A 27,271-nucleotide genomic window follows, 5' to 3' on the forward strand; every position below is an offset into this window, starting at 1 on the left:
CAATACATTCTCCTCAGGGCTTCGTTTCTTATGTGTTTACATCTGTAATTCAACAGCGATGCAAGCTGCAGCATCTGACAGGATTTTCAAAACGTTGCCCAGCAGCGTTCCACTACTGTGACCAGGGATGACAGATTTAGCAAACGTGACCAGGGATGACAGATTTAGCAAAAAATACAAAATCGTCCCAGAGTGTGTGTGTGTGTGTGTGTGTGTGTGTGTGTGTGTGTGTGTGTGTGTGTGTGTGTGTGTGTGTGTGGGGTTCAGCCCCCCCCCCCCCCCCCCCAGCAATCTAGTAATTTGCAAAATTGTTATCGCTCATGCCAACTATGACCCCTTGCAGTGTGTGTGTGTGTGTGGATCTCATAGGCTTCTTACAATGACCATATGCTACCGATCTGCATTGCCAACCTATTGTCCTCTCATCTATCACCACCCCTTTAGAGTGTTATTTTGCAACATGCAATAGTGTCTTCAATGCTGTAGTTCTATGGCGTAATGCAGTATGGCAAATACAGTGCGAGTCACACCAGTGGTAAACATCTCACAACTCTAGGCAGATCTACCCTCTAGAGACCACACACTGGTATAGAAAATATCGTTAAAGGGCAACTGTAATGAGAGTTATATGGAGGCTGCCCTATTTAATTCCTTTTAAGCAATACCAGTTGCCTGGCTCGCCTGCTGATCCTCTGCCGCTAATACTTTTAGCCATAGACCCTGAACAAGCATGCAGCAGATCAGGTGTTTCTGACATTATTGTCAGATCTGACGAGATTATCTGCATGCTTGTTTCTGGTCTGATTCAGACACTGCTGCAGCCAAATAGACCAGCAGGGCTGCCAGGAAACTGGTATTGTATAAAAGGAAATAAATATGGCAGTCTCCATATACCTCTCACTACAGTTGTCCTTTAAACATGAGCAATTTAAAGAGGATCTTTATCACAAAATCGTAGTAGAGGGGACAAAAAAAAACACACCCGCTAACAATAGGATAGGCTAAAAAAAGGTGGTAGTGCGATTTAAAAAAAAACAAAAAAAAACTCATAGCATTATATTAGCAAGAGCTTTACAAATCACAAGCGCTTAGAAAAGTGCTGCTAGTGGGTCCCAGGCCTAATGCTGGGCATACACGGCTCGATTTTGCCACTCGATTCTGCGCCCGATCGTTTTCCGCGCTCGATTCTGCAGGTGATTCTCTTATCTTTTCCCATTGTCCTTCATGCAGAATGGAGCATGGAAACGGTCGGGCGGAAGATCGGACATGTCAGAAATGATCTATCGAGCCATCTAAATGAGTCAGAATCGAGCCACAAATTGAGGGCAATCCTGAATATAAAGAACAAGCACATATTTCCTCTGACTCTCTTTCACCAGATACTGGGTCTCCTCCCTCTTCACAGTGAAATATGAACTTTACCAAAAGATAGTACTGTAGTAGTGGGGGCGGGGGGGGGGGGGGGACCATAAAACAAATTGCAAAGTGAGAAATAAAACAAAAAATAGAGGATAGATCAAGAAATAATTGATATTCACCACTTAATTCCTTCATGTTTTTTGATTTACAATGAGCCTGCACATCAGCATCTTTAAGGTGTACATTAACGGTACAATTTTTTCCATCAGATGCAATCTTTCAAGGCACCCACTTACAATCGAATTGTACAGAAAACTGTACAGTGTGTGGCAAAAACCGATGTGAAACGATTCTGTGGTTGATTGGCACAGAATATTTAACCAATCCGAAAGATGAATTTTACAATCTTAAATGCCCTAACTGACCCGTGTATGGGATCAATCGATAATTACCTTCCGATTACTTATGATCGCAAAAAGTGCATCTGATGAAAAAATTGTACCATTAATGCGCACCTTACTACTAATAGACAAGGAAAAAATACAGACAGCACCAACCGCCATTATCTATAAACACATCCCACTAACAAATGTGAGGGGATTCAATTGTTGGTATATATAGGAAACTCATGACCATGACACACTGTGGGAGGAGTTTTAACACAATATTAGCCAAATAGAACCACCTCCCCTGAAGATCTATTCAAGAGAAGGTAAAGATTTCTCGTTGGAAAGAGGGCATCAGCTACTGATTGAGATGAAGTTCAATCCTGAGTTAAAGTTCCTCTTATTGTTTTACCTGGGTTACAGCACATTTGCCAGTTCATTTGCACGCTGGGTGGATCGCCTTCCACTACACATTGCACATACACAGGTGGTCACTTTTAAAAAACAACAAAATGATCTGACATAAGCCTATAAATAACACACATTTTCTCCTGTAGCAATGAGTCCAGTGGCAGGGGAAGCAGAAAGACACTGATGGGCAACGTGCTGCTGGACCTGCTCCTATGAGGCTATAGAGCTGCAAGGCAAAGTATTTGGCAAGTGACTTTGGTAGAGAGTGCTGAATAGACTGTCTGAAGCTCGCTCATTGTCATTCTGGAGAGTTAAGGCATTATAGAAATAAAACTGAACAATCCACTTTTCTAATAAATAATCACAGAGCTTTCACAAAGAGAAGGCATTTCTTGTTGCAGTTCATTAATACAAGTTCTGATAGCAATGAACAGGGCAGCATGAACACCGGGACTAAGTGTTACTTTACATTCAGAAGCAGGAGAAATGCTGCTGTGCCCAATGCAGTGACAAAGCATGCTGTAGTGACAAATGCAGTGTGTGGCCCAAACTACAGAGGTCTGCTGGGGGACCAGGCCACAACTGTTCAGAACTAGCCGGGGACCATGGCCACAACTGTTCAGAACTAGCTGGGGACCATGGCCACAACTGTTCAGAACTAGCTGGGGACCATGGCCACAACTGTTCAGAACTAGCCGGGGACCATGGCCACAACTGTTCAGAACTAGCCGAGGACCATGGCCACAACTGTTCAGAACTAGCCGAGGACCATGGCCACAACTGTTCAGAACTAGCCGAGGACCATGGCCACAACTGTTCAGAACTAGCTAAAGTGTAAAGATTCATTTAGTCTTGAGCTATGACAGTCCTGTACTACGCAGACAGATAAAGATCTGCCCCCCCTCTGCTAAGCATGTCCTAGTGTCAGAAGTTCAAGTCATATTGGGGGTAATTTTCAACATGTGCAGAGAGGACTGTAAAAACCTATAGCATGGATTCACAGCAGGGCCAGGGATTCCATACAGATTCATAAGCCCGAAGACGACTGTCCAAATCAACATTTCAAAAATACTAACTTATTGCGGCAAGTTACTGTAGACAAATTTTTTAAGCATTGCCAGTGCTGTCCTCTGCAGTGTCTGTAGGGTTACCATATATCACTACTGCACAAATTAGCACACTGGATTGCCACCGCGGAAAAACAACAGACTTGGGCCAAACTGCTGGCAATTTACTGATAATACAACAGGTTGTAGGTGAACCTGTGATCGGAGAAACATGATATACCAGGCTGGCTTTTTCAGAATTGCTCAAGACCATTTCTTATGCTATATCCCAGATTGACAAGTCCATGTTATGACCTGAAATACGTCAGAAAAGTCAGGACTCTCCAACATTACCAAATCCCCCAACACTCTGGGCTTCACATAAAATCCAGGCAGGGGAGAATCCATGTACTGTCACCGTATCCATGGCAATGTCATGTCGCACACTGATTCCCATGTTCTTCCTCTAGTGTTGAACACATCAGGGATCTGCACTATCTGCAGCTGTAGGCTTCTCCAGCTTCTGGATCACCAGTGTTCCATCACAGTGAATATACTGGTGGACAGAAGTAGAGACAGTGACTGTACCTTGCAACAGGTCACAGAAGACCAAGCCTAGCTGGAACGTACAGTTTAGGACCAGTCTATACTCATGATGCTGTGGGGTGGTGAATACTGGGATTCCTCTCACTGGCAGAATTTTATCAGCCCAAGATCATCCTTATGTCATATAATAAGCATGACAACCACGGAATGAGCAACCACTAAGCCAGCAAAAAGCAGGTTCCATGTGTCTTCAAAGCAGGTTCACTTACTCTGCAAGAACCAGCATTCTATTAAATACAAAGTCAAACTAACTTTTTTTTTTTTTGAGTCTTTCGTGAAACAGTCATACTAGTGTTATAAGAATGGGAGGATGAGCTGGATAACAGCTTCTACAGGAGTTTAATTCTAGCTTTTAATATACAAATGGCTTATTCTATCCTTATTCACCTCGCCAGCTGCATCCAGCACTGTAGTGACTTTATATATATAAAAAAGGTACCGATAGGCTGTATAGACCAAAGCTATTTCTTCACCAAATCAGCCAGACCCATGTATGGGCAACGTTCCCTAAATACCAGAAAAATTCCAGATACCAGAATTGTAAATATTTCCACGCCTGGGACAATTAAAAGGCTTATTGTAAAGTCTGACCTGAACGCTCAGTAAATATCTTTAGCATTGAATAAAGTTAAAGCATTGTGTTACCAGAGTTCTCTTATTTGCAGGTAAGGAGAGCAAAAACAAAATGGAGTAGAACAGATATGTGAGTATGGAAGGCCATCTTCTTTCCTGCTCAGAGGACCAGGTGTAAAGTTGCTCCAGTGCTCAGTTTAAAAACAAAAAAATAAAATAAAAATGGGCTTTTTGTTGAAAGTGGCCACTCTTCTGCAGTTTATATACACAAATATATATTTATATATATATAAAATGAAATAGTACTTTTTTTTTAAAAGAATCTTCATGTGATTTAAAAAATAAAATAATTCTGGAACTGAAGATGGCACAAAGCGGTGAGGACTTTCTTCTTTTGTCATCTTGTGAGCCAGTTCTCTCCAGTTTCACAGTGTCCTCGATTAACACCAATCTGCAATATAGTCAAAATCTCTGAAAGCCTCCTGCTCCTCCTCGGTTAGTAACCGTGGCTCTCGAGGTGGGGTTAGGATGGGGGTTTCTGAGGTAAATTCATCGTCAAAATTGCTCACATCTTCCCGTCCTTTGATTGTAGGTACGAATGGGGGTTTCACCTTCTTTGCCAACAATGCGGGCCAATCTATGTGCTGAAAAAAAAAATGACAAAAATCTGAGTATATCACTGAAAAAAAAGATGCAAATCTAAATGTATGCCATTGCCATCTAATGAGTACAGATCTGGAGTTTTATAGCGTACCTCTGTTGTAAACCAAGAGGTACACTAATGCTGCTAAGTTATAAAGACCTGGCATGTCACTTGTGTGGGAATCTTCACTAGAGCCTCACTGGCTTCTGAAACGTAGCTCTGCCCCCTAGAAGTAAAAGGCCGATTCGAAATAGTGAAAAGCCAAGGCCTTTCTGTGCAAATAGGCAGAGCTACTCACCAGAAGCTGGCTAATACGAGGCTCCAGAAAAGAATCATACAGTCATGCTAGGTCATTATAACTTAGTAGCATTGGCACAAGTCTTGGTTCTTTAGTTACAACAGAGGTAAGGATTAATGGCTAGGAACAGCAGACGTGCTGTATGGGAGACCCCTCCGTTGTTTCGCTGTCACCTCAACTAAAGTCGCAGACTATGACATATGCTGCCTTATCTGCATGGCTCCTTGATCTTGCTCCCATGGCTGGGAAAGTTCTGCACATGCACAGTTCTAAAAAAAAGTTGTAACTGTGCATGCGCAGAACGCTGACAGCCAAGGGAGCCAGCCCTGGGAGAGCGACCAAGGAGGTATGTGACCAGGACAGTGCATGCGCTGTAGTCCACCACTCATCCAGTTGCGAATTTTAGCTAGGGTGACAGCAGCACAACGGAGGGGACCTGGAGGATTTTGAGGGACCTCAGATTCTACACACTAAAGGCCTGTGCGGGTCTACTCAAGGGCGTAACTAGAAATCATGGGGCCCCCCTGCAACACTTTCGATGGGGCCCCCCTCCACCTTTCTCTTGGTGCCCAGACTCTTCATGCATCACTAAAGGACACAGCACTTGGGTAGGATTAAAAATGCTGTACACAAGACCGTACTGAACAGTGGATAGGGACCGTCTACAAATCTTTGTCAGCAAAACTTTGTATGATTCCTTTTTAGGGGCTAAGCAGATGCAGACATTAAAACCACTGTGTAAAGAGCAGAACGTTTTTTCTCTCCTTGCCTTTAGTTGTCAGTCTCTTAGGACGGGACCCCCTGTGGCTTCCGGGCACCCCTGCGGCTGCATCTCTTGTAGGTTCTATTGTTACACCCCTGGGTCTACTTTTAGACTCATTCTATACAGTAGCCAGAGGAGTCCCAGCAATATTCCCTGAGGTCTCCAGATTTGAAACAAACAGTCACCGCTGCTGTAGCTGGATATATACAAGTATCAAATCAAATCATATAGGGAGGTATGCCACAGCGCTGGTAATGGTAACAGCACTTCCCACTTTAGAGATTCCTCCGTGATGTCATTACACCTGTATATGCACTCACAGTGCAAATTAGTAAATAGGAATTCTCTCAGTGGCTTTTATAATACGAAAGTCAATTTATTCAGAGTAAAAACAGCCAATGGCAGGTAAGGGGTACACTCACATAGAGGTTCCCAATAGACTTCGGACCCTCCTTGGTGTATAGCACTTCCTGTGGAGATATATTGAGGTGCTGATGATATTAAGGATAACAGGAACATATTCTTTCATTTTTTTCTGCCAGAAGGGAGCAGGTTACCTTGAGTTGCTTGGGGCAAGGAAATGGGTGATTGTCTTGACCATATCAGGTGCTTTGAGTCTGTATGCAGTTCCTCTGAGAGTGCTAATGGGATTATCTGCCTGACTGTTTGAACTCAGGAGACGGCCTATTGTCTCAATACACAAAGCCAGAGGACCAGAGTCTGGAGACTAACACAGGAACGTTTGAAATGTACATGACAGGCTATTAGAAATGGGTGAAGTCCTGTTGATACCATTTTTTACCTGTGGAAATTAAAGAGACTCTGTAACATTCAAAACATCCCCTGGGGGGTACTCACCTCGGGTGGGGGAAGCCTCCGGATCGTAATGAGGCTTCCCACGCCGTCCTCTGTCCCACGGGGGTCTCTCCGCAGCCCTCCGAACAGCCGGCGACTGTGCCGACTGTCATTTCAATATTTACCTTTGCTGGCTCCAGCGGGGGCGCTGTGGCGGCTTTCCATTCCGAACTACACGGAAATACCCGATCTCATTCGGGTCCGCTCTACTGCGCAGGCGCAGGAAACTTGCGCCTGCGCAGTAGAGCGGACCCGACGGCGATCGGGTATTTCCGTGTAGTTCGGAGCCGACAGCCGTCAGAGCGCCTGCGCAGGAGCCAGGAAGGTAAATAATGACGTCACCGCTGCCCGGACTCCACGGAGGGCTGCAGCGAGACCCCTGACGGATGGAGGACGGCGTGGGAAGCCTCATTAGGATCCGGAGGCTTCCCCCACCCGAGGTGAGTACCCCCCAGGGGATATTTTTATGTTACAGTTCCTCTTTAAATCATTAGTGGAGGTGCTATAGTACCCTTTTCATGTATGTGGATCTCTGGAAATCCCATTTATGTCTGAGAACTGAGACAGGAAAAAGCCGTAATCAAGTTTTCACCTGGAGTTGAAAGGCTCACTTCACAATCTTTGATGTATGGACTTTTACCTGGAAATGGAATATGTCTGAGATTTAATTAAAACCTAGTTCCTCCCCTCCCCAAGGAAGTTGCAGCCTACAGGCGTAGCTCAGAGTATAAAAAGCAGAGGCGGATGCCTAGTGACTGTCTTCTCTCGGAGGTAGCGAATAGCTAGGGAGGATCGCGACTTCTGGTCGAAACGGCGTCCTCCCGTCAAACAACGTTCTAACCTAAGCTGGTAACGTTCTTTTTTCCCCCGTTTATTTTTACGCAAATATCCGTGTGTGTTATCTTTGTAACCTGTCATTTTTGTAACTTTTATCTTGTAACATTTTTACTTTGTTTTTTGTAATCTTTTTGTATATATTAAGTTCTGCATTGTTCTATGTTTTTCTAGAATATTAAATTATTATTTAATAAGTTTGACTTCTGCCGTACTAAACTAACACTCATAGCCTAGAAGAGACTGAAGTGTAACCGTGTATAAGTTCATGCCTAATTGTACGCTTGAGCAACACTACCGTAGGAAATTGTAATTGCATTGTGTGTGGGGGCGTTTGTCATACGTTGGCCTAAGCGCGCAGCTGACCCAACGTACGAACAACGCCAGTGCGAGTAGCTAACAGTATCGTTCGGAACGACTGTTAGTGGGTCTTTGCTTCACGACAGTGTAAGATTGCAACTGTGTGTGTGTGTGGGTGCGTGGCGTTCCCGTATTTGGCCTAAGCGCAAAGCTGACCCAAATACGAAAACGCGGAGTGCGCGCTGAGGACTCGACAGCAGAGTGGAAGTGTCTAGCAACGCTAGTGGTGGCAGTGAGAGGTGTTTTGAGGGGTTCCAGCCTTGTTTGTAGCTTAAATAAGGCTGTTCCCCGCTTAATCTGGTCAAACCCGCAGTCGGGAACCGTATACGCAGGCGTGCCGCGGGCCGGTTCCTGACATAATTGGTGGCAGTGGTGAGTACTAAAGGCTGGAAGCTTGCTAGAAGCAACTAGCCTACAGAAGTCTACTCAGTGCAGAAACTATATAAGTTTTTTTTTTGTTCAAAGATACACACTTGGTGTTTTGCTTTCCCCTTCCCCCCTTTTTTCTTTTTATTTTTTGCAACACGATGGCTCAGAAAGCATCCAGCTATGCAAGGCAAAACGAAGAGATACTACTCAACCTGTGTGAGCACAAAGGCATCGAGACGGTGAGCGGCCAGACTAAGCAGCAGTTAGTTCGTGCGCTCGAGGAGTATGATGAGGCAGAGCGAGCCCGTGCTTCAACGTCAGCGGATGCAGCTCACGACACGCCAGAGGAGGAATCGCTCCCGCCACAGCATGCGAGTGGAGACGATGTCCTGGATGATCCACCGAACACGGAGATGACATCTCTGGAAGCTGATCTACAGCTACTGAACTCGGCTGATCCGGAACTGCGCCTAAAGCTGATCCTACTGCACCGACAGGCAGAGGAGGGGAGAGCTGAACGGCGACGCCAGGCCGAGAGTGAAAGACACCAGGCCGAGAGGGAAAGTGCTGAACGGCGACACCAAGCCGAGCGGGAACAAGCTGCACAGCGACTCCAGGCCGAGAGGGAAAGAGCTGAACGGCAACACCAGCTGGAGCTGGCTAAACTTCAGCAGCAGAACCGGTCTGCTGGACCCGCAGAACGCGAAGGTGAGCGAGTCCACAGAATCCCCCTGGATAAGTTCCCCGCTATGGACAAGGACTCTGACATAGACACTTTCCTACAGGGGTTTGAAAGGACTTGTCGGCAGTATGGGGTGCCCCGTGAGCAGTGGGCAAGATACCTCACACCAGGGCTGAGAGGCAAGGCCCTGGAGGCGTTTGTGAGTCTCCCCCAGGAGGAAGAAACAGACTTTGAGGCAATTAAGAAAGCCATCATTGCACGATACCACCTCACGCCAGAGGTGTATCGAAAACGTTTCAGGACAGTGCAGCGAGGTCCTAATGACAGCTACCTGGACCATGCTTGCAACCTGCGCACTGCATTCCAGCAGTGGCTAAAAGGACTGTCAGTTAAAACCTTGGATGCCCTGCAGGAGCTGATGATAAAAGACCAGTTCCTACACACCTGTCCTGTGGAGGTCCGGCTGTTTGTGCTGGATCGAGAACCAAAGACAGTGGATGAGGCTGCGGAAATGGCCGATTCCTACACCGCCCATAGAGCACCTGAGTCCCGGAGGACTACTACGCCCAGCTGGAGGGGAGAACAGATTGCTAAACCTGTGTCACCCAGCACCCAGAGGAGGCAAGCACCGCTGTCTCCTGGATTCAAGCAACCTGACACTCGGAAATGCTTTGTATGTGACAGGGTGGGTCATATCAGCACAACTTGCCCAGAGAGGAAGAGGGAGGCCCCAAAATCCAATGAGGCCTCAAACGCCAGTGAAGTCCCAACTGCTCTGTGTGCTACCAGGAATGCCACTGGCTATGCAGAGAATCTGCAGCTGGTCACGGTTGGGGGTACAGTTGCCACTGGGCTGAGAGACACTGGAGCAGAAGTGACTCTCATACATCCCCAGCTTGTGAACCCAGAGCAGTACGTACCTGGGAAAATGATTGCTGTCAGAGGAATTGGGGGTGTCACCACAGCCATACCCACCGCCTTGGTCCACCTGGATTGGGGGGCCGGCAGCGGACTGAAAGAAGTTGGGGTAACTGACAAAATCCCCACCAACGTTTTGCTGGGTACTGACCTGGGACGGTTAGTGGCCCGGTATGAGCCTACTCCAAACCCTGTGGGGCCTGCATCCCCAGCAGAAGTTCAGGACTCTTGCAAGGTACTGTTTGATAATGCTGTACAACTGGGGAGTGCTGGTGAGGCCCCAGGGGCTATGGACTGTATACTAGGAGCCAGCCCTAGTGAGTCTCCAGTGCCTAGGCCTGGAGTGGAACCTGTTGATACAAAGAATGCAGAAACTGATGAGGTCATTTATGACACACGGACTATCGAGGCGATCGATGCAAGAACTGTTGATGATACTTGTGAAGTGCTGAGTAGCAATGTGTGTAATGATACCGATAATAATGTGGATGTTTTCGGTGATGTTCTAAATGTCAATATGTATAAGACGGATAATGTTGATATCATATGTGTTGTGCTACATAATGATGCTTGTCCTGTGGACACTCCGTCGGCTGCAGGAGTAACCAGCAATGGTCGCTGGGCTGCAGCAGATGGACTGTCCACTGAGGGGGCAGACGGCACCAGGCCGGGTCTTCCCCCTTCCGATGTTTTTAAGACCAAATGTGATGTGATTCATGATGTGTATAATGTGGGCACTCCCTCAGCTGCAGTGGTAACCCGCAGCGCTAGCGGGTCTACAGCAGAGGGACTGTCCACCGAAGTGGCAAATGTTGCTGGGTCAGCCACATCCAATTCGGAACCTGGCCCGGAGGGCCCAGGAGCCTCTCCGTCTGCAGCCTTCCTGGAATGTGTGACAGGCAGCACTGAGCTCTCTGGGGCTGTTCGATTTGACAGCAGCCTGGAAGAGCTCAGGGGGCTAGCCAGCAGGTCACCAGCTGGGAGGGGCGGGCTGAGAGGGTCCTGGGAAGTTATTCCCTCTGAGCTGTCCGAAGTGGAGGAGGCAGACCGGCAGATAATCGTTCCCCAAAGGGACCGAGAGATAGGTCCTGCCACTATAGAGAGAGTGCGTGTAGCGACTGTGGGGACCCTTCCCCAGCTGCAGCACTGTCTTTATGGTCACGAATTCACGGTCGTCACTGACCCGCATTCCCCTGGTTGGTTACGTCAGGTTGCTAAGGGCAACGACACATTGCAGCAACCTGACCTAGCTTTCCAGTCGTGTAGCTTGGAGCTAACTGACAGGTGGGGAACCCTCCTGAGGATGCTAAAGGGTTACCCCACCCGGCCAGGCCGTCAATGTAGGCTTTGGCAGGATAATTCTTTAGAATCACCTGCCAGCGCTATCGGGAAGGGGAGCAATCATGGGAATGCTGATGGGCTGTCCCGTCAAGCAGAACCAACAGTGTAGGTGCAGGCAAGATGATCTGGGAAGATCGTCTGCCTTGCACCAAGTTAACGGCGGAGGTGTGGAGATATATTGAGGTGCTGATGATATTAAGGATAACAGGAACATATTCTTTCATTTTTTTCTGCCAGAAGGGAGCAGGTTACCTTGAGTTGCTTGGGGCAAGGAAATGGGTGATTGTCTTGACCATATCAGGTGCTTTGAGTCTGTATGCAGTTCCTCTGAGAGTGCTAATGGGATTATCTGCCTGACTGTTTGAACTCAGGAGACGGCCTATTGTCTCAATACACAAAGCCAGAGGACCAGAGTCTGGAGACTAACACAGGAACGTTTGAAATGTACATGACAGGCTATTAGAAATGGGTGAAGTCCTGTTGATACCATTTTTTACCTGTGGAAATTAAATCATTAGTGGAGGTGCTATAGTACCCTTTTCATGTATGTGGATCTCTGGAAATCCCATTTATGTCTGAGAACTGAGACAGGAAAAAGCCGTAATCAAGTTTTCACCTGGAATTGAAAGGCTCACTTCACAATCTTTGATGTATGGACTTTTACCTGGAAATGGAATATGTCTGAGATTTAATTAAAACCTAGTTCCTCCCCTGACCAAGGAAGTTGCAGCCTACAGGCGTAGCTCAGAGTATAAAAAGCAGAGGCGGATGCCTAGTGACTGTCTTCTCTCGGAGGTAGCGAATAGCTAGGGAGGATCGCGACTTCTGGTCGAAACGGCGTCCTCCCGTCAAACAACGTTCTAACCTAAGCTGGTAACGTTCTTTTTTCCCCCGTTTATTTTTACGCAAATATCCGTGTGTGTTATCTTTGTAACCTCTTATTTTTGTAACTTTTATCTTGTAACATTTTTACTTTGTTTTTTGTAATCTTTTTGTATATATTAAGTTCTGCATTGTTCTATGTTTTTCTAGAATATTAAATTATTATTTAATAAGTTTGACTTCTGCCGTACTAAACTAACACTCATAGCCTAGAAGAGACTGAAGTGTAACCGTGTATAAGTTCATGCCTAATTGTACGCTTGAGCAACACTACCGTAGGAAATTGTAATTGCATTGTGTGTGGGGGCGTTTGTCATACGTTGGCCTAAGCGCGCAGCTGACCCAACGTACGAACAACGCCAGTGCGAGTAGCTAACAGTATCGTTCGGAACGACTGTTAGTGGGTCTTTGCTTCACGACAGTGTAAGATTGCAACTGTGTGTGTGTGTGTGTGTGTGTGTGTGTGTGTGTGGCGTTCCCGTATTTGGCCTAAGCGCAAAGCTGACCCAAATACGAAAACGCGGAGTGCGCGCTGAGGACTCGACAGCAGAGTGGAAGTGTCTAGCAACGCTAGTGGTGGCAGTGAGAGGTGTTTTGAGGGGTTCCAGCCTTGTTTGTAGCTTAAATAAGGCTGTTCCCCGCTTAATCTGGTCAAACCCGCAGTCGGGAACCGTATACGCAGGCGTGCCGCGGGCCGGTTCCTGACACTTCCCACTCCGTGTGGTACTATGAACCCTCTCGCTGGCACTCTCCAAGCTCTGCCTGCTGCGAGAGCGGAGGAATTACTAAAGTGGAACATGCTGTTACCACTGGATACTCTATCAGCAGCAATGCGGCATACCTCCCTACTTTTACACCCATACCCACAGCCTTCAACCTGGACCCACTTTCTGGGCATTCCAATGCCTGCACTCAACCCACTTTTCAGCTGCTTAATACAGCCAAGCAGAGCGGACAGCAGGGAGCTGTTATGTTTACCTGTCCAGATGGCTGCATTTGCTTCTCTTCTCCTCCACCCGCTGAAGCGCACCACTCCTGTTATCCTCTACTGGCTTCCGATCACATGATATGACATGATTGTAACCCAGTGGATAGTGTCAGCCCATCACCTCTCTCCCAGTTCTGGGTGGCGTTGCAACACGGACACCATCCTCTGGGTTATGATCACATTATATCAGGAGATTGGAAGCCAGCCGAAGATGTCGGGAGTGCAGCGTCCCCATGGAGGAGGGGTGGAGAAGTCGATTCAGACAGGTAACTATAACCACTTCTTTTCACCCACTCTACCGCAACCTGACCCACAGAGTGCTACCTGCACCCGACCCAACACTAAAACAGGTAACTGAAACCAACACACATTTCGGGTAACCCATGGGAATAAGACCTGATGAACACCTCTACTACAGCGGGGCTCAGTAAAAGTTCTTGCCCACTTTAATTGTCCTTCAAACCTGCAGTGGAAATTGATGAGACAAATAGTTGTACCTATGGTCCTAATCCTAAGCAGAGCTTTACTGGAATCTTACATCCATAATACCAATCCATACTTCCAACCTTAATCGCTCAGAAAACAGAGCCCTTAAAACCCTCCAAAACAATCATGACATAATCATCAAACCAGCAGACAAGGGCGGAGGAGTGGTCCTGCTCAATAAATCTGATTACCTAGAAGAATCCTTTAGGCTACTCAACAATACCGACCATTACACACCCCTCGACTATGACCCTACCCTGGAATATAACAAACTAAAAACTTTCATCAATACAGCATACCTCAACGGCATTTTAAACAAAAACGAAAGAGCATTTATCATAAACCAACACCCCAAGATACCGTTTTTCTATTACTTACCTAAAATCCACAAAACACTCAAACCACCAGGTCGACCGATCATCTCCGGAATAGAATCAGTCACCAGTAATTTATCTCAGTTCCTAGACAAACACCTACAAACCCACGTACAGACCCTTCCCTCATACTTAAAAGATTCACAACATCTCATCCATCTACTGAAAGATATAAACTGGCAATCAGACTACATATGGTTGACTTGCGATGTAACCTCATTATATACCAACATACCGCACCCCTTTGGACTTACAGCACTAGAATTCTTTTTAAGGAGCAACCCCAACATGCCAACAGCACAACAAGCTTTTTTGATAGGTTGTGCTGAGTTCATATTGAAGCACAATACTTTTGCTTTTTCAGATAAATTTTATCATCAACAAACAGGTACAGCTATGGGAAGTTCTTTCGCACCCTCCTATGCCAACCTAGCAATGGGCTATTTAGAGTATTTAAAATTCACCCATAACAACCCCTTCTCCTCCAATATAATCTTCTACCGTCGATACATTGATGACCCGATATTCATTTGGCAAGGCGATCCATCACTCATTACCCAGTTTGTAGAATATTTGAAAATAAACCCAGCAGGACTACAATTCACCTCCCAATACAGCCACACTTCCATAGAATACCTCGATCTCATCCTGTTTACCGATTCAAATATCATCAAGACCAAAACACACTTCAAGAAAGTCGACGCTAATAATTACATTCATTTTGACAGTCATCACCACCGCCCCTGGACCACCAACACTCCATATAGCCAATACAGATGAATATTTTGCAACTGCACAGATAGGAAAGATTACAATGAACAATCAAAAACACTCACAGAAAAATTCAGAGAACGCCAATATCCACGTAAACTAATCAGAGATGCCAAACACAGAGCCACCATCCCCAACCCACCACCCACATCACAACCTACTCAAACAACCACCTTCTCCGCCCTCTTTCCAAGATTCATTACAAAATTCAGCTCCCAACATAAGACCATCAGAACCATACTCAAATCTAGATGGGAAATACTGCTACAGGACCCTTATCTAGTGAAAACTATTCCCAAGAATCCCACATTAACCTTTAGGAGAGCCCCCAATCTCCGAAACCTACTGGCCCCAAGTAGATTAAAGAACCCTCCTTCCAACACCCCAGGACAATCTACCAATCCCTCACGCCCAGGATCTTATACCTGCAAAAAGCCCTGTTGCCAAGCTTGCACCTTCATTACACACACAGACACTTTCCAATCATTCACAACCAATACCCAGTACACAATAAAACAGGACTATAACATGCGAAACAAGGAATGTAATTTATTTAATTTCATGCCCGTGTAAGTTACAATATATCGGACGTACTACCCAGACCACCAGGAGCCGCATTGGGCAACACAAGAGAAATATAATCAACAACTATGCACTGCACAGCGTGTCTCGCCACTTTGGTACCCATCACCTCAAAAACCCCCACTTGTTCACGATCACCCTAATAGAAGCCCTACCCACTAATACCACCAATGCTTTTGAGATATTGCGGCATAGGGAGATGTACTGGATCCAAATTCTGAAGACCTTAGTACCCATGGGGTTAAATGAGGTTCTTGAGAAAATCTTCTGATCCAACCCCCCATCTAATTCTATAAAATACCTGATTTTTAGTACTCACAATTTTATACTATTTTAATGGTCCTCTCTTTTACTTTATGATCTTATCTTCTCCCATTTAATCTGTTTAATATTTTATATAATTTTATATAATTTTATAATTGCCATTTTAACTTGTGTTTGATTTTTATGTTGCTTGTATCAAATTCAGAGCTTTTAGTATCATTTTTATCCAGCATTGCACATAACCTGGGCTATCATATATACTTTCACCACTAGATGGTGACACTTATCTGATCACCACAAAAATTGGTGTTAACAATATATAGTCTCTTCTGATCTATTGGTTTACTAGCAGTTTCACAAATAATGCAATATGACATCTTTTTTCATTAAATTTTTTTTTTTTTTTTTTTTAATGATTATTTTTTAACAACAAATACCAGTGACCAGTCCTTACATAGATACTGCCCACTCGCAGAGTTCATCTACTACTATAATTAATGAGACTTAATATAATATATATATATAAAAAGCTTGCAGATGTTGACTTGGCTGGGATTCAAACCAGGTACCCAGCACTTGCAAGGCGAGAGTGCTAACCACTATACCACCATGCTGCCTTGATGTCCATGTGTGCGTTCCAGCCTCATGACCACTTCCAGGTGCACCCAAATTGGCACGCCTTGCTGACATGGCAGATTTTGATTGGTGCATTAGGATCAATTCGTGCAACCACACTCCCTATAGAGGAAAGAGCCCCCTCGCACATCTACACAGAGGCGCTCACTTCTGCATCTAGACCCATTGAGGTAAGTCACTCTTGCTGAGGTGCTGAATTTTATTATATCAGTTTAGACTGTTAGTAATTCTTCTTGCAAGTAAGCTCTAGGGCCATAAAATAGTACTATATGTTATACTTACTAAACTGACTATCCTTTAACCACTTGAGGACCCACCCTTTACCCCCCCTTAAGGACCAGCGCTGTTTTAGCTGATCTGTGCTGGGTGGGCTCTGCAGCCCCCAGCACAGATCAGGGTGCAGGCAGAGCGACCAGATCGCCCCCCCTTTTTCCCCACTAGGGGGATGATGTGCTGGGGGGGTCTGATCGCTCCTGCCTGCCGCGTGTTGCGGGGGGGGGCACCTCAAAGCCCCCCTCCGCGGCGAAATCCCCCCCTCCCTCTCCTACCTGGCCCCTTGGGTGAACCGGGCTGCACAGGACGCTATCCGTCCTGTGCAGCCAGTGACAGGCTGTCCCCTGTCACATGGCAGCGATCCCCGGCCGCTGATTGGCCGGGGATCGCCGATCTGCCTTACGGCGCTGCTGCACAGCAGCGCCGTACAATGTAAACAAAGCGGATTATTTCCGCTTGTGTTTACATTTAGCCTGCGAGCCGCCATCGGCGGCCCGCAGGCTATTTACGGAGCCCCCCGCCGTGAATTGACAGGAAGCAGCCGCTCGCGCGACCGGCTGCTTCCTGATTAATCAGCCTGCAGCTGGCGACGCAATACTGCGTCGCTGGTCCTGCAGCTGCCACTTTGCCGACGCACGGTATAAGCGTGCGGTCGGCAAGTGGTTAATCTGTAAGCTGATGAACTTTAGCATATCAATTGACAACTATGGATACTTATTAACTTTTGTGTACACTTTGGATTCTTTTGCATATTTTATGATCAATTAGATGCAATTTTTAGACAGAGCGAGTTTTTACTACACTGCGACCAAAAATGTTACAATTTAACATGTCTTCTTATGTTTTTAAACTGCGCCTTTATTTTAAGCTATTTCTATGGGTCATTATGTTTGTATATATTTCTGTTTGTTTTATAGTTCTACTCCTGTTTGCATGATGAAGCGGGACCACACCTGCGAAACGCGTTGCACTAAGTGGAGTTCAATAAAATATTTTTGTATTGATATATTGTGACTCAATTGAGTTTTATATTTTTGAGGGAGGTAAGTCCACCTGAACATCCCCCTCTTTTAGACGGTTTTTAAACGTTTTTATTCTACTCTGGCGCCTCTGTACACCAAGCCTTGCTGAAATTTACTGGAATCTTGTAGCCTTATTTTGGTTTTAAAAGGCAGCCTACATTTTCATACTGTATTGACAATACAGTTGTGATCTCTACAGTCACTGACTCGAGAAACCCCTATGAAGCTTTGGGCCCTAAGTTCCTAAGGTCAAACGCCGTCACCTTATACAGCCTGCTGGAAGCTGCTCCATTGTTCCCCTTCCCCACTGCAACAGAACATGTCGCTAGGCTTTGTACAACACTTGTTCCTGAACTGTTGTCCATATCAGATCAAATCCTGATGCCTGTGGGTGACAATCACTGTGCACAAGTCAAAACTAATTAGACTTCTACCTTCACACTATCCTCAGTATGTGGGTGCTATGGCTAATTTGGGGGGGGGGGGGGCATCAATGTAAAGTAGATAAGAGTTATAGCCAGCACTCTTTGGAAGGAGATGTTTTAATGGATACGTTTTCTAAACACAGACAATGCCTTACTGTGATGTCAGATGGCACACTGGCACTTACAATCTATGCAGCCTGGATGGGCAGCGGATTCAGCGAGCCAAGTATGACCTGTTTTCCAAATAGGAGTGCTGGCTATGCTTATTACAATCATTGTGTGTATAAAGGTGTGTGCGCACTTTTACCATGCAGTCCTTACTCCATAGAAACTCATTTAGAGCTCTGGATTCTCAACTGTTACAATGAGAAAAACAAGGAATATGGCCTTGTCTTACAAATGATTAGGACTATATGTGCACATGTATCTCATGAGGCTTCAGGGTCCATGAACTCTGAGTCTGCTCTTAAAGATAAGCAATAGCAAAATAACCTTTAAACAAAAACATTTCTTTGTTACAGTTGATACAAACCCTAAAACAAATTTCTAGTTTCAATTTCCTGATTCATGGAAGCAGACACATTGTTAATATCTTGTGCTTTCAAATGGGCTTATCTGCCATCTCTGCCATGGCAGTCAGGTGACACAGGGGAGAGGTAAAATTACAACCGGTGATTGGACACAAATGAGGGGGAATTAGACAGGCTAAACTCTCTAAATACACACAGGGTGCATTTCTCTGTTTTCCTTCTTTCCTGTGCAAGAGTTCAGGTCCACTTTAAAGTGGATGATGTGTGGGCAATGGGTGCATTACCTGGTAGAATAATAGTCAGCTCAGATGTACTGAAGGCCTGAATTCTGCTGTGGCAAGGGCATTACCTGCATGCAAGATCAGCCTAAATGGTTTCTGTACTTACTCTGAAGAACGGATGCTTCTTTACATCTTCAGCATCCTTTTCACTTGCCCCTAGGCGGCGCTCTGGGTTTCTTCTCAACAGCTGTCAAATAAGATTTTACACAACTTTAACAAAGCACTATGAAGACTTTCAAGACACTCCACAATTTGACAATGAAGCCTGAGGCTTTGTTTCAGGAGATCAGAAACTATATTGTATGTAACTTGAAGTCCCAGTATAAAAGAAACAGCTTAAAGGAAACCGGAAGAGAGATATGAAGGCTGCTGTATTTATTTCCTTTTAAACAAAGCAACACAAATAGCCTGGCTATCCCGCTAGTTATGCTCTTATGCCTGGTACACACCATGCAATTTCCCAGATAGATGGGTCAATTTCCAACAGATCCGATCGGATTTCTGATTGTTTTTCTGATCGATTTTCTGATCACTTCTATGCAAATTGATCAGAAAAAGATCGGAAATCAGATCGGACCGGTCAGAAATGATCTATTTGACCCATCTATCTGATGGGAAATTGCATGGTGTGTACCAGGCTTTATACACTGAGATTTTTGGCAGATAGAATGGTTTGATAGATAATTTCCGACAGGTCTTATCTGATTTTGATCGTTTTTCTGATTGATTTCTCATAGGCGTGAATGGAAATAGATAAAAAAACCATAGGAAAATTGATCGGAAAATCGATTGGACAGGAAATCTGTTGAAAAATCTCATGTATTCCCAGCATAATACTTTTAGCCATATCTCCTGAACAAGCATGCAGATCAAATGCATCTGACTGAAGTCTGACTGGATTAGCTGCATGCTTGTTTCATGTGTGTGATTAAGACACTACGGCAGCCAAAGCGATCAACAGGCAACTGGTATTGTTTAAAACAAAATAAATATGGCAGCCTCCATATCCCTCTTACTGCAGGTTCCCTTTAAGAGCAGGGCCAGTGCTTACAATTTCAGCACTGCTTTAGGATACTGGCTCTGCTGATTTTCTCTATAGGTAGGATAAGGGAGAACTTATCTCTTAGTATGCAGTGCAGCATTTTGAAATGATTCAGCGTTTATAAAGGATACATGAGGCAGAAAAATACTCACCTGGGGCTTCTTCCAGCCCCTAGAAGTCTATCAGTGCCCACGCCACATTTCTGCTCCACTCCAGACCACAGAAGATCCCGACCCTGCCGCGGGTCCCAATGTTACAGAGGGTGAAGCAGCAGCCTGGAGAAGAGTGGAACTGCGGCATGGGCACTGATACACTTCTAGGGGCTGGAGGAAGCCCCAGGTGAGTAAACTGTTTATTTTTTCTGCCTCATGTATCCTTTAAAGCTGTAAAACCTGGTACACATGTAACTTAAAAAAAAAATTGGCTGCTTCTGGAAACCTGAGATATAAAGATTGAAAATGGGGGAGAAACCGAGAGCCCAATATGGTGCAGTATGTTAATATGGAGAGGTCTGTTGTGAATAAATGAGATGATTATACTCACAAGGGTGGGTCGCCACAAAGGCAACCACTGGAAAGGCCGGCGGGGAGAATTGTAACCTGGCCCTGCTCAGGTTAAAAAGTCGCTCTCTGTAGATAGGAGAAAATGGGGATACACCCCTCCACCAAGGGTGGACTAGATGATATTGAAATATGATAACAGAGGCGCCAAGCAGAATAAAATTAGTTAAAATTGTTAAAAAGGGGGAAGTGGGTGGACTCACCTCCCTTCTGAAAAAAATGGCCGGACAATGGACAGGTTACTTACAGTCTAAAGTAACATTTATTAGTAACTCCAAAAGTGCAACGCGTTTCACGGGTAACAGTCCCGCTTCTTCAGGCAAACGATTATTTGGAGGGTGCTGGGGAAGGGAAACAAAAGGAAAAAAAAAGGGGATTGCCAGAGGAACGCAAATACCAGGCACCCAAAGGTGCACCACAAGTCTACAGCAATAAAATGTGCAATATGCATTTAACAGCAAGATATGCATACAAAATAGACTGAGAACGTGTGCAAATAGCATGTATAAAGTGACAGTGCACATATCCATAATATAAAGGCAGAGTATGAGTCACTCTTAGTAAAATGATAAGACAGTAAAAAAATGAATTTAAAACAGGGAGAAACAGAGAAAGGTTTAGTTTTTAAAGGAGTGAGTGCAGCAGTATATTATGATAAGGCAAAAAAGGCATAAAAAAAAAAAAAAAAAAAGCAGTGTTTCAAGATGAGCAAATGTTCAACTTACTAGAGTTATGAGAAGCAGAGAAAGGTTTCATTTTTGAAGGAGTGAGTGCAGCAGTATATTATGATAAAACAAAAAGGCATACTAAGAAACAGCAGTGTTTAAAGGTGAGCAAATGCTCAACTTACCAAAATCAGGTCATGAACCAGGTAGAGCGCCTCTGTGAGGTGTGGGGTGCTCTGTCTTAAATTTATAAGTGACTGGAATCACCCAGAATGGGGGATGGGAAGTGGGAGCGACAGAGGTCGCATGCTGATGACATATGGTAGTAGGGCGGTGCAGTACTGAGATCAATGTGGGAATAGGATGCAAACCTATGTGTATGATGCTGGATGGGAAGGGAAGGGGGGGGGGGGGGGGGAGAAAGAGAGGGATATAGGCAAAGGGACTGGGATATGCATAAGTAACAACATGCTTACTCCCATAGTGTACCTTGTATGGGTTGGTAGTGGATGGTGAAAAGCGCATAGGATTGGAGGTGGCCTAAATCTTAAGTAAAAACAATAGATGTGGTGTTTGTTATAGGGTCGGAGGCTGGAGAAAGGAAATGTAGAAAGGTTAAATAAAAGTTGCACTTGGAATACATAAAAAGTACATGTAAAGAAAATGCATAAAAAAATTTGTTCATGCCACACCATGCCGAATGTTGGATCCAAAATATACTGGAGAGGTTCATTCCAGCTAGGGTTAATGGTACAGGGTGAAAAACAGAAAACTGCTGTAATAATAGGAGTATGGATACAAAACTATGCATAGTTGCAAAAATTTGTATGAAGCATAAAACTTGACGAAAATACATTAAAAATGATAAAATAAGTAAATGATCAAAGCAAAACAAGTGTAAGACAAATATAATGGGTTCGAATAAAAGAGAGGACCATTTAAAATATATTAAAAAAAGATGATTCAATATACTTTCTCTAATTGTTCGTTTAGACCTTCGGGCGTTAGTGTTTTAAGAATTTGTATCCAGAACATTTCTTTATTCCTAAGGACCTCAAAAGCATTGTGCGGTGGGATAGATTCAATAAGCGTGAATTTGAGTGTTTGTGGATTGCAGTTGTGGGTGGAGCCGAAATGACGGGAAATGCTGTGAAGTGGATAGTTTTTCAATACATATTGCATATATATATATAATATTGCTTTGATCATTTACTTATTTTATCATTTTTAATGTATTTTCGTCAAGTTTTATGCTTCATACAAATTTTTGCAACTATGCATAGTTTTGTATCCATACTCCTATTACAGCAGTTTTCTGTTTTTCACCCTGTACCATTAACCCTAGCTGGAATGAACCTCTCCAGTATATTTTGGATCCAACATTCGGCATAGTGTGGCATGAACAAATTTTTTTATGCATTTTCTTTACATGTACTTTTTATGTATTCCAAGTGCAACTTTTATTTAACCTTTCTACATTTCCTTTCTCCAGCCTCCGACCCTATAACAAACACCACATCTATTGTTTTTACTTAAGATTTAGGCCACCTCCAATCCTATGCGCTTTTCACCATCCACTACCAACCCATACAAGGTACACTATGGGAGTAAGCATGTTGTTACTTATGCATATCCCAGTCCCTTTGCCTATATCCCTCTCTTTCTCCCCCCCCCCCTTCCCTTCCCATCCAGCATCATACACATAGGTTTGCATCCTATTCCCACATTGATCTCAGTACTGCACCGCCCTACTACCATATGTCATCAGCATGCGACCTCTGTCACTCCCACTTCCCATCCCCCATTCTGGGTGATTCCAGTCACTTATAAATTTAAGACAGAGCACCCCACACCTCACAGAGGCGCTCTACCTGGTTCATGACCTGATTTTGGTAAGTTGAGCATTTGCTCACCTTTAACCTCCTTGGCGGTAACCCCGTGTGTGACACGGGGTAAGCCGCCGGAGGGTGCCGCTCAGGCCCTGCTGGGCCGATTTTAATAATTTTTTTTTTGCTGGACGCAGCTAGCACTTTGCTAGCTGCGCCAGCACTCTGATCGCCGCCGGCCCCTTTGCGATCGCCGCTATCTGCTGCGGCGCGGCCCCCCCCCCCCCTCCAGACCCCAGCGCTGCCTGGCCAATCAGTGCCAGGCAGCGCCGAGGGGTGGCCCGGGACTCCCAATGACGTCCCGACGTCAGTGACGTCGGTGACGTCATCCCGCCCCGTCGCCATGGCGACGGGGGAAGCCCTCCAGGAAATCCCGTTCTATGAACGGGATTTCCTGATCGGAGATCGCCGAAGGCGATCGAAGCGGGCGGGGGGGGTGCCGCTCAGCAGCGGCTATCATGTAGCGAGCCCTCGGCTCGCTACATGATTAAAAAAATTTTTTTTTAAAAAAAAACCTGCTGCGCTCCCTCCTGGCGGTATTTTTCATACCGCCAAGGAGGTTAAACACTGCTGTTTCTTAGTATGCCTTTTTGTTTTATCATAATATACTGCTGCACTCACTCCTTCAAAAATGAAACCTTTCTCTGCTTCTCATAACTCTAGTAAGTTGAACATTTGCTCATCTTGAAACACTGCTTTTTTTTTTTATTTTTTTTTTTTTTTTATGCCTTTTTTGCCTTATCATAATATACTGCTGCACTCACTCCTTTAAAAACTAAACCTTTCTCTGTTTCTCCCTGTTTTAAATTCATTTTTTTACTGTCTTATCATTTTACTAAGAGTGACTCATACTCTGCCTTTATATTATGGATATGTGCACTGTCACTTTATACATGCTATTTGCACACGTTCTCAGTCTATTTTGTATGCATATCTTGCTGTTAAATGCATATTGCACATTTTATTGCTGTAGACTTGTGGTGCACCTTTGGGTGCCTGGTATTTGCGTTCCTCTGGCAATCCCCTTTTTTTTCCTTTTGTTTCCCTTCCCCAGCACCCTCCAAATAATCGTTTGCCTGAAGAAGCGGGACTGTTACCCGTGAAACGCGTTGCACTTTTGGAGTTACTAATAAATGTTACTTTAGACTGTAAGTAACCTGTCCATTGTCCGGCCATTTTTTTCAGAACTGAGATATAAAGAGGTTGGTAAAGATGAATCTGACCAGGTATTTAAAGGACACCTGCCCCAAGGCAAAGCTACCCAAGGTAAGCAGAGAGATGTGTCTGTCATCCTGCATCTAATACCTCTGTGCACTGTATGTTCCTCTCCTCATTTCACGTAATCACAACTTTAAAAATATGACTTGGGGGGAAAAATTGACTTTTGGCTGAAGTCCAATTTTCAGTCAAGAAGAGGCAGGTTTGCGGAGATGTTCCCTCCTATCACCCTCCCATTCTTCCTCTTAAGGGGAGTGAGAAGGGAAGAGTAGAGGAATGAATGGGAGAGCAATAGAAGGGAACATCTCAGCAAACCTGCCTTATCCTGTCTGAAAATCTGACTTAAAGAAAACCTGAGGCGTTTGTCAAATCATATTAAGACACAGAGGCATGTTTTGTGTACAGTGACCAGCCTCTGTGTCCAAAAATGTGGTTAAAGTGTACTTGAGACCATTATATTTACATGATTGGGCTTACCTTGGGCTTCCTCCAGCTCCATGAGGTCTGTGGGCTCCATAGCTGTCCTCCCCAGCTGCTCCGTTCTCCTGGGCTGAGCTCTATTAGTTTGTAAAGTCCTGCCCTTCAACACATTTGTATGGCCTGGCTGTGCACACACCCCCATTGCACTACCTGAGCTCTAGTACTGCGAGTGTGACTGGGCATGCGCAACTGGGCAAAGAGCTCAGAACGGAATGGCTGTGGAGGATGCTGATGGAGCCCACAGTCCTTATGGGGCTGGTGGAAGCCAATGTTGTCGCCAGAGTCTTTAAGCCGGGCGCTTTGCCCGGCTAACTTCGGTGAGCGTCCAGATGTCATTAGCCCCATTCTGTGGCTCATTTGTTACAGTGAGCAGCAGCAGCATCTGTCACTGCAGCCAACCCGTTATCACTCAGGTACGCCATCTCCGCCCTCCTTCCCAGCTCCCTTCAGTAGCGTGGAGGGATGGGGACAGTGGGTGACACCACACGCAGCACAGTAGAGCCAAAGATAGGAGTGGATGCGCAGCTCTGCTCTTTCTGAAATGTCTAGCCAGACAGTGAGTCTCATAGGCTACTGATAAAGGAGGAAGGGGGCCTCCAACTCATACACGCCCCTCCCCATTAGAAGTTTGGGATGCTTGACCCTTTGACCCCCACAATCATCTCATCCTGCGACTGCTTTCCCCGGGCCGATTGATGCCAGACATGACTGGTCTGAGTGAGCTGCAGGTTGAGCGGGAGAGAGGAGTGTGAGCCATTACAGATGGCCACGGACTCAACCCGGGCAAAGGCAGACAGAGGCATAGAGTGATTAGTGAGAGGCACCCTAGCTCCTTGACAACCACACAGCCAGCAACATCCCAGATGGACATGGCCTGTTTGAGTGACTGTCATTGCAACCAGCAGCCAGGTTCAATATACGGATTTGAATATGAAACTACCAAGATTTTTTTTCTCCCTATGTTTCCTATATACATGGGTGGTGTAAGAGGGGATTTCTGGGGCCATAGCATTATATTGATAAGCTGCCTGTTTATCAAAATTATGATATGGCTCAGAAATCCTCTTTTCCACACTAGGCCCACCCATGTATATAGGAAAAACTGCTAGCTTCATTGTCATATTAGCAGAGGGGTGGTTAGAACTTTAAAGGACACTAACTGTTAAAAGAAAATGGCCAGTTACTTACCTGGGGCTTCTTCCAGCCCCTAAAGTTGTTCTTGACCCTTGTAGTCATGCCGTGCTGCTTTGTTCCTCTGCTGTCCCCCCTGAGTGATGCGTGCACGGCCATGCGCCTCCTCCATCACATTCCCGTGGCCAGGAACCTTCTGTACTTGCACAGTAACTAAAAAATTACAGAGCGCTTCCGGCCACAGGAGCAAGATTGAGGAGGTGTGGGGCTAAGAAACAGAGCAGCGTGGAGTGGCGGTAAGGGAGCAGGAGGACTTCAAAGGGCTAGAAGAAGCCCCGGGTACGTAACTGGCCAATTTTCCTTCAGTTAGGTATCCTGTGAAGAGTTTCCAGTATAAAATACGGAGCCTAGCCTGTCACTTTAATGAATGAGGCACGAAAAGTAGCTACTTTTCATGCCACCCGGCTGGAAACAGTTCTGGGGGAGAATTCACTGGGAGTCCCAGGTAAGTATAAATCATGCAGTTAGACTGGTCTTAGGTTTCCTTTAAAGACATCAAGCAACAGTGCAACTCACTCGTCTCATAATTGATATGGCTTCTGTTGACAAGAACCGCGGATATCGGACTTCATCGTTGACAATACTATCAAATACTTCCTCTTCATCATCTCCAGGAAACGGGGACTGTATGAAACATGAATACATTGGATCAGAAAAAATGGGGGAACGAAATCCAAAACAACCATTCAAGTGATAGTCACATTCCACAGTTCCTATGTGTGCAGATACAGATTAGAGCTGCTCTCTAATTCCTGTACAACAGGTCATGTAAACACAAATCACAGAGGTCTGAGAACACTCATAAAAATTCACGCACACCATGTCTGTTTCACCCTGGATGCTGAAATGCTTTCATAGAAACTGAAGCGTGCAGGGTGGAATGAATATAGTGGTACATGGTGATTGCCAGGTGAGTGCAGGCAGCACGGTGGTGTAGTGGTTAGCTCTCTCGCCTTGCAGCGCTGGGTCCCTGGTTCGAATTCCATCCAGGGCACTATCTGCAAAGAGTTTGTATGTTCTCTCTGTGTCTGCGTGGGTTTCCTCCGGGCACTCCGGTTTCCTCCCACATTCCAAAAACATACGGATAAGTTAATTGGCTCCCCCTAAAATTGGCCCTAGACTACAGTACTTACACTACATAATATAGACATATGGCAATGGTAGGGATAAGATTGTTAGCTCCTTTAAGGGACAGTTAGTGACAAGATATATATATATATATATATATATATATATATATATATATATATATATATATATATATATATATA

At 45.1% G+C, this 27,271-nt stretch overlaps 1 protein-coding gene across 3 annotated transcripts in view; it reads right to left on the reverse strand.

The window, feature by feature from the left end:
- Positions 1 to 273: 273 nt before the first annotated feature.
- PKN2 (protein kinase N2) overlaps positions 274 to 27,271 on the reverse strand; it is a 242,299-nt gene continuing 215,301 nt past the window's right edge. For all 3 annotated transcript variants that reach the window (XM_068239844.1, XM_068239843.1, XM_068239845.1), the window contains 3 exons: positions 26,517 to 26,624; positions 19,065 to 19,145; positions 274 to 5,025 (listed from right to left, as the gene is read on the reverse strand). In XM_068239844.1, the coding sequence (XP_068095945.1) occupies positions 4,822 to 5,025; positions 19,065 to 19,145; positions 26,517 to 26,624 (393 nt within the window). In that variant the 3' untranslated portion in view covers positions 274 to 4,821. The remainder of the gene's footprint in view (positions 5,026 to 19,064; positions 19,146 to 26,516; positions 26,625 to 27,271) is intronic.

The sequence above is a fragment of the Hyperolius riggenbachi genome, chromosome 6 (genome assembly GCF_040937935.1).
Source record: "Hyperolius riggenbachi isolate aHypRig1 chromosome 6, aHypRig1.pri, whole genome shotgun sequence".
In the NCBI taxonomy this organism is placed as follows: Eukaryota; Metazoa; Chordata; class Amphibia; order Anura; family Hyperoliidae; genus Hyperolius; species Hyperolius riggenbachi.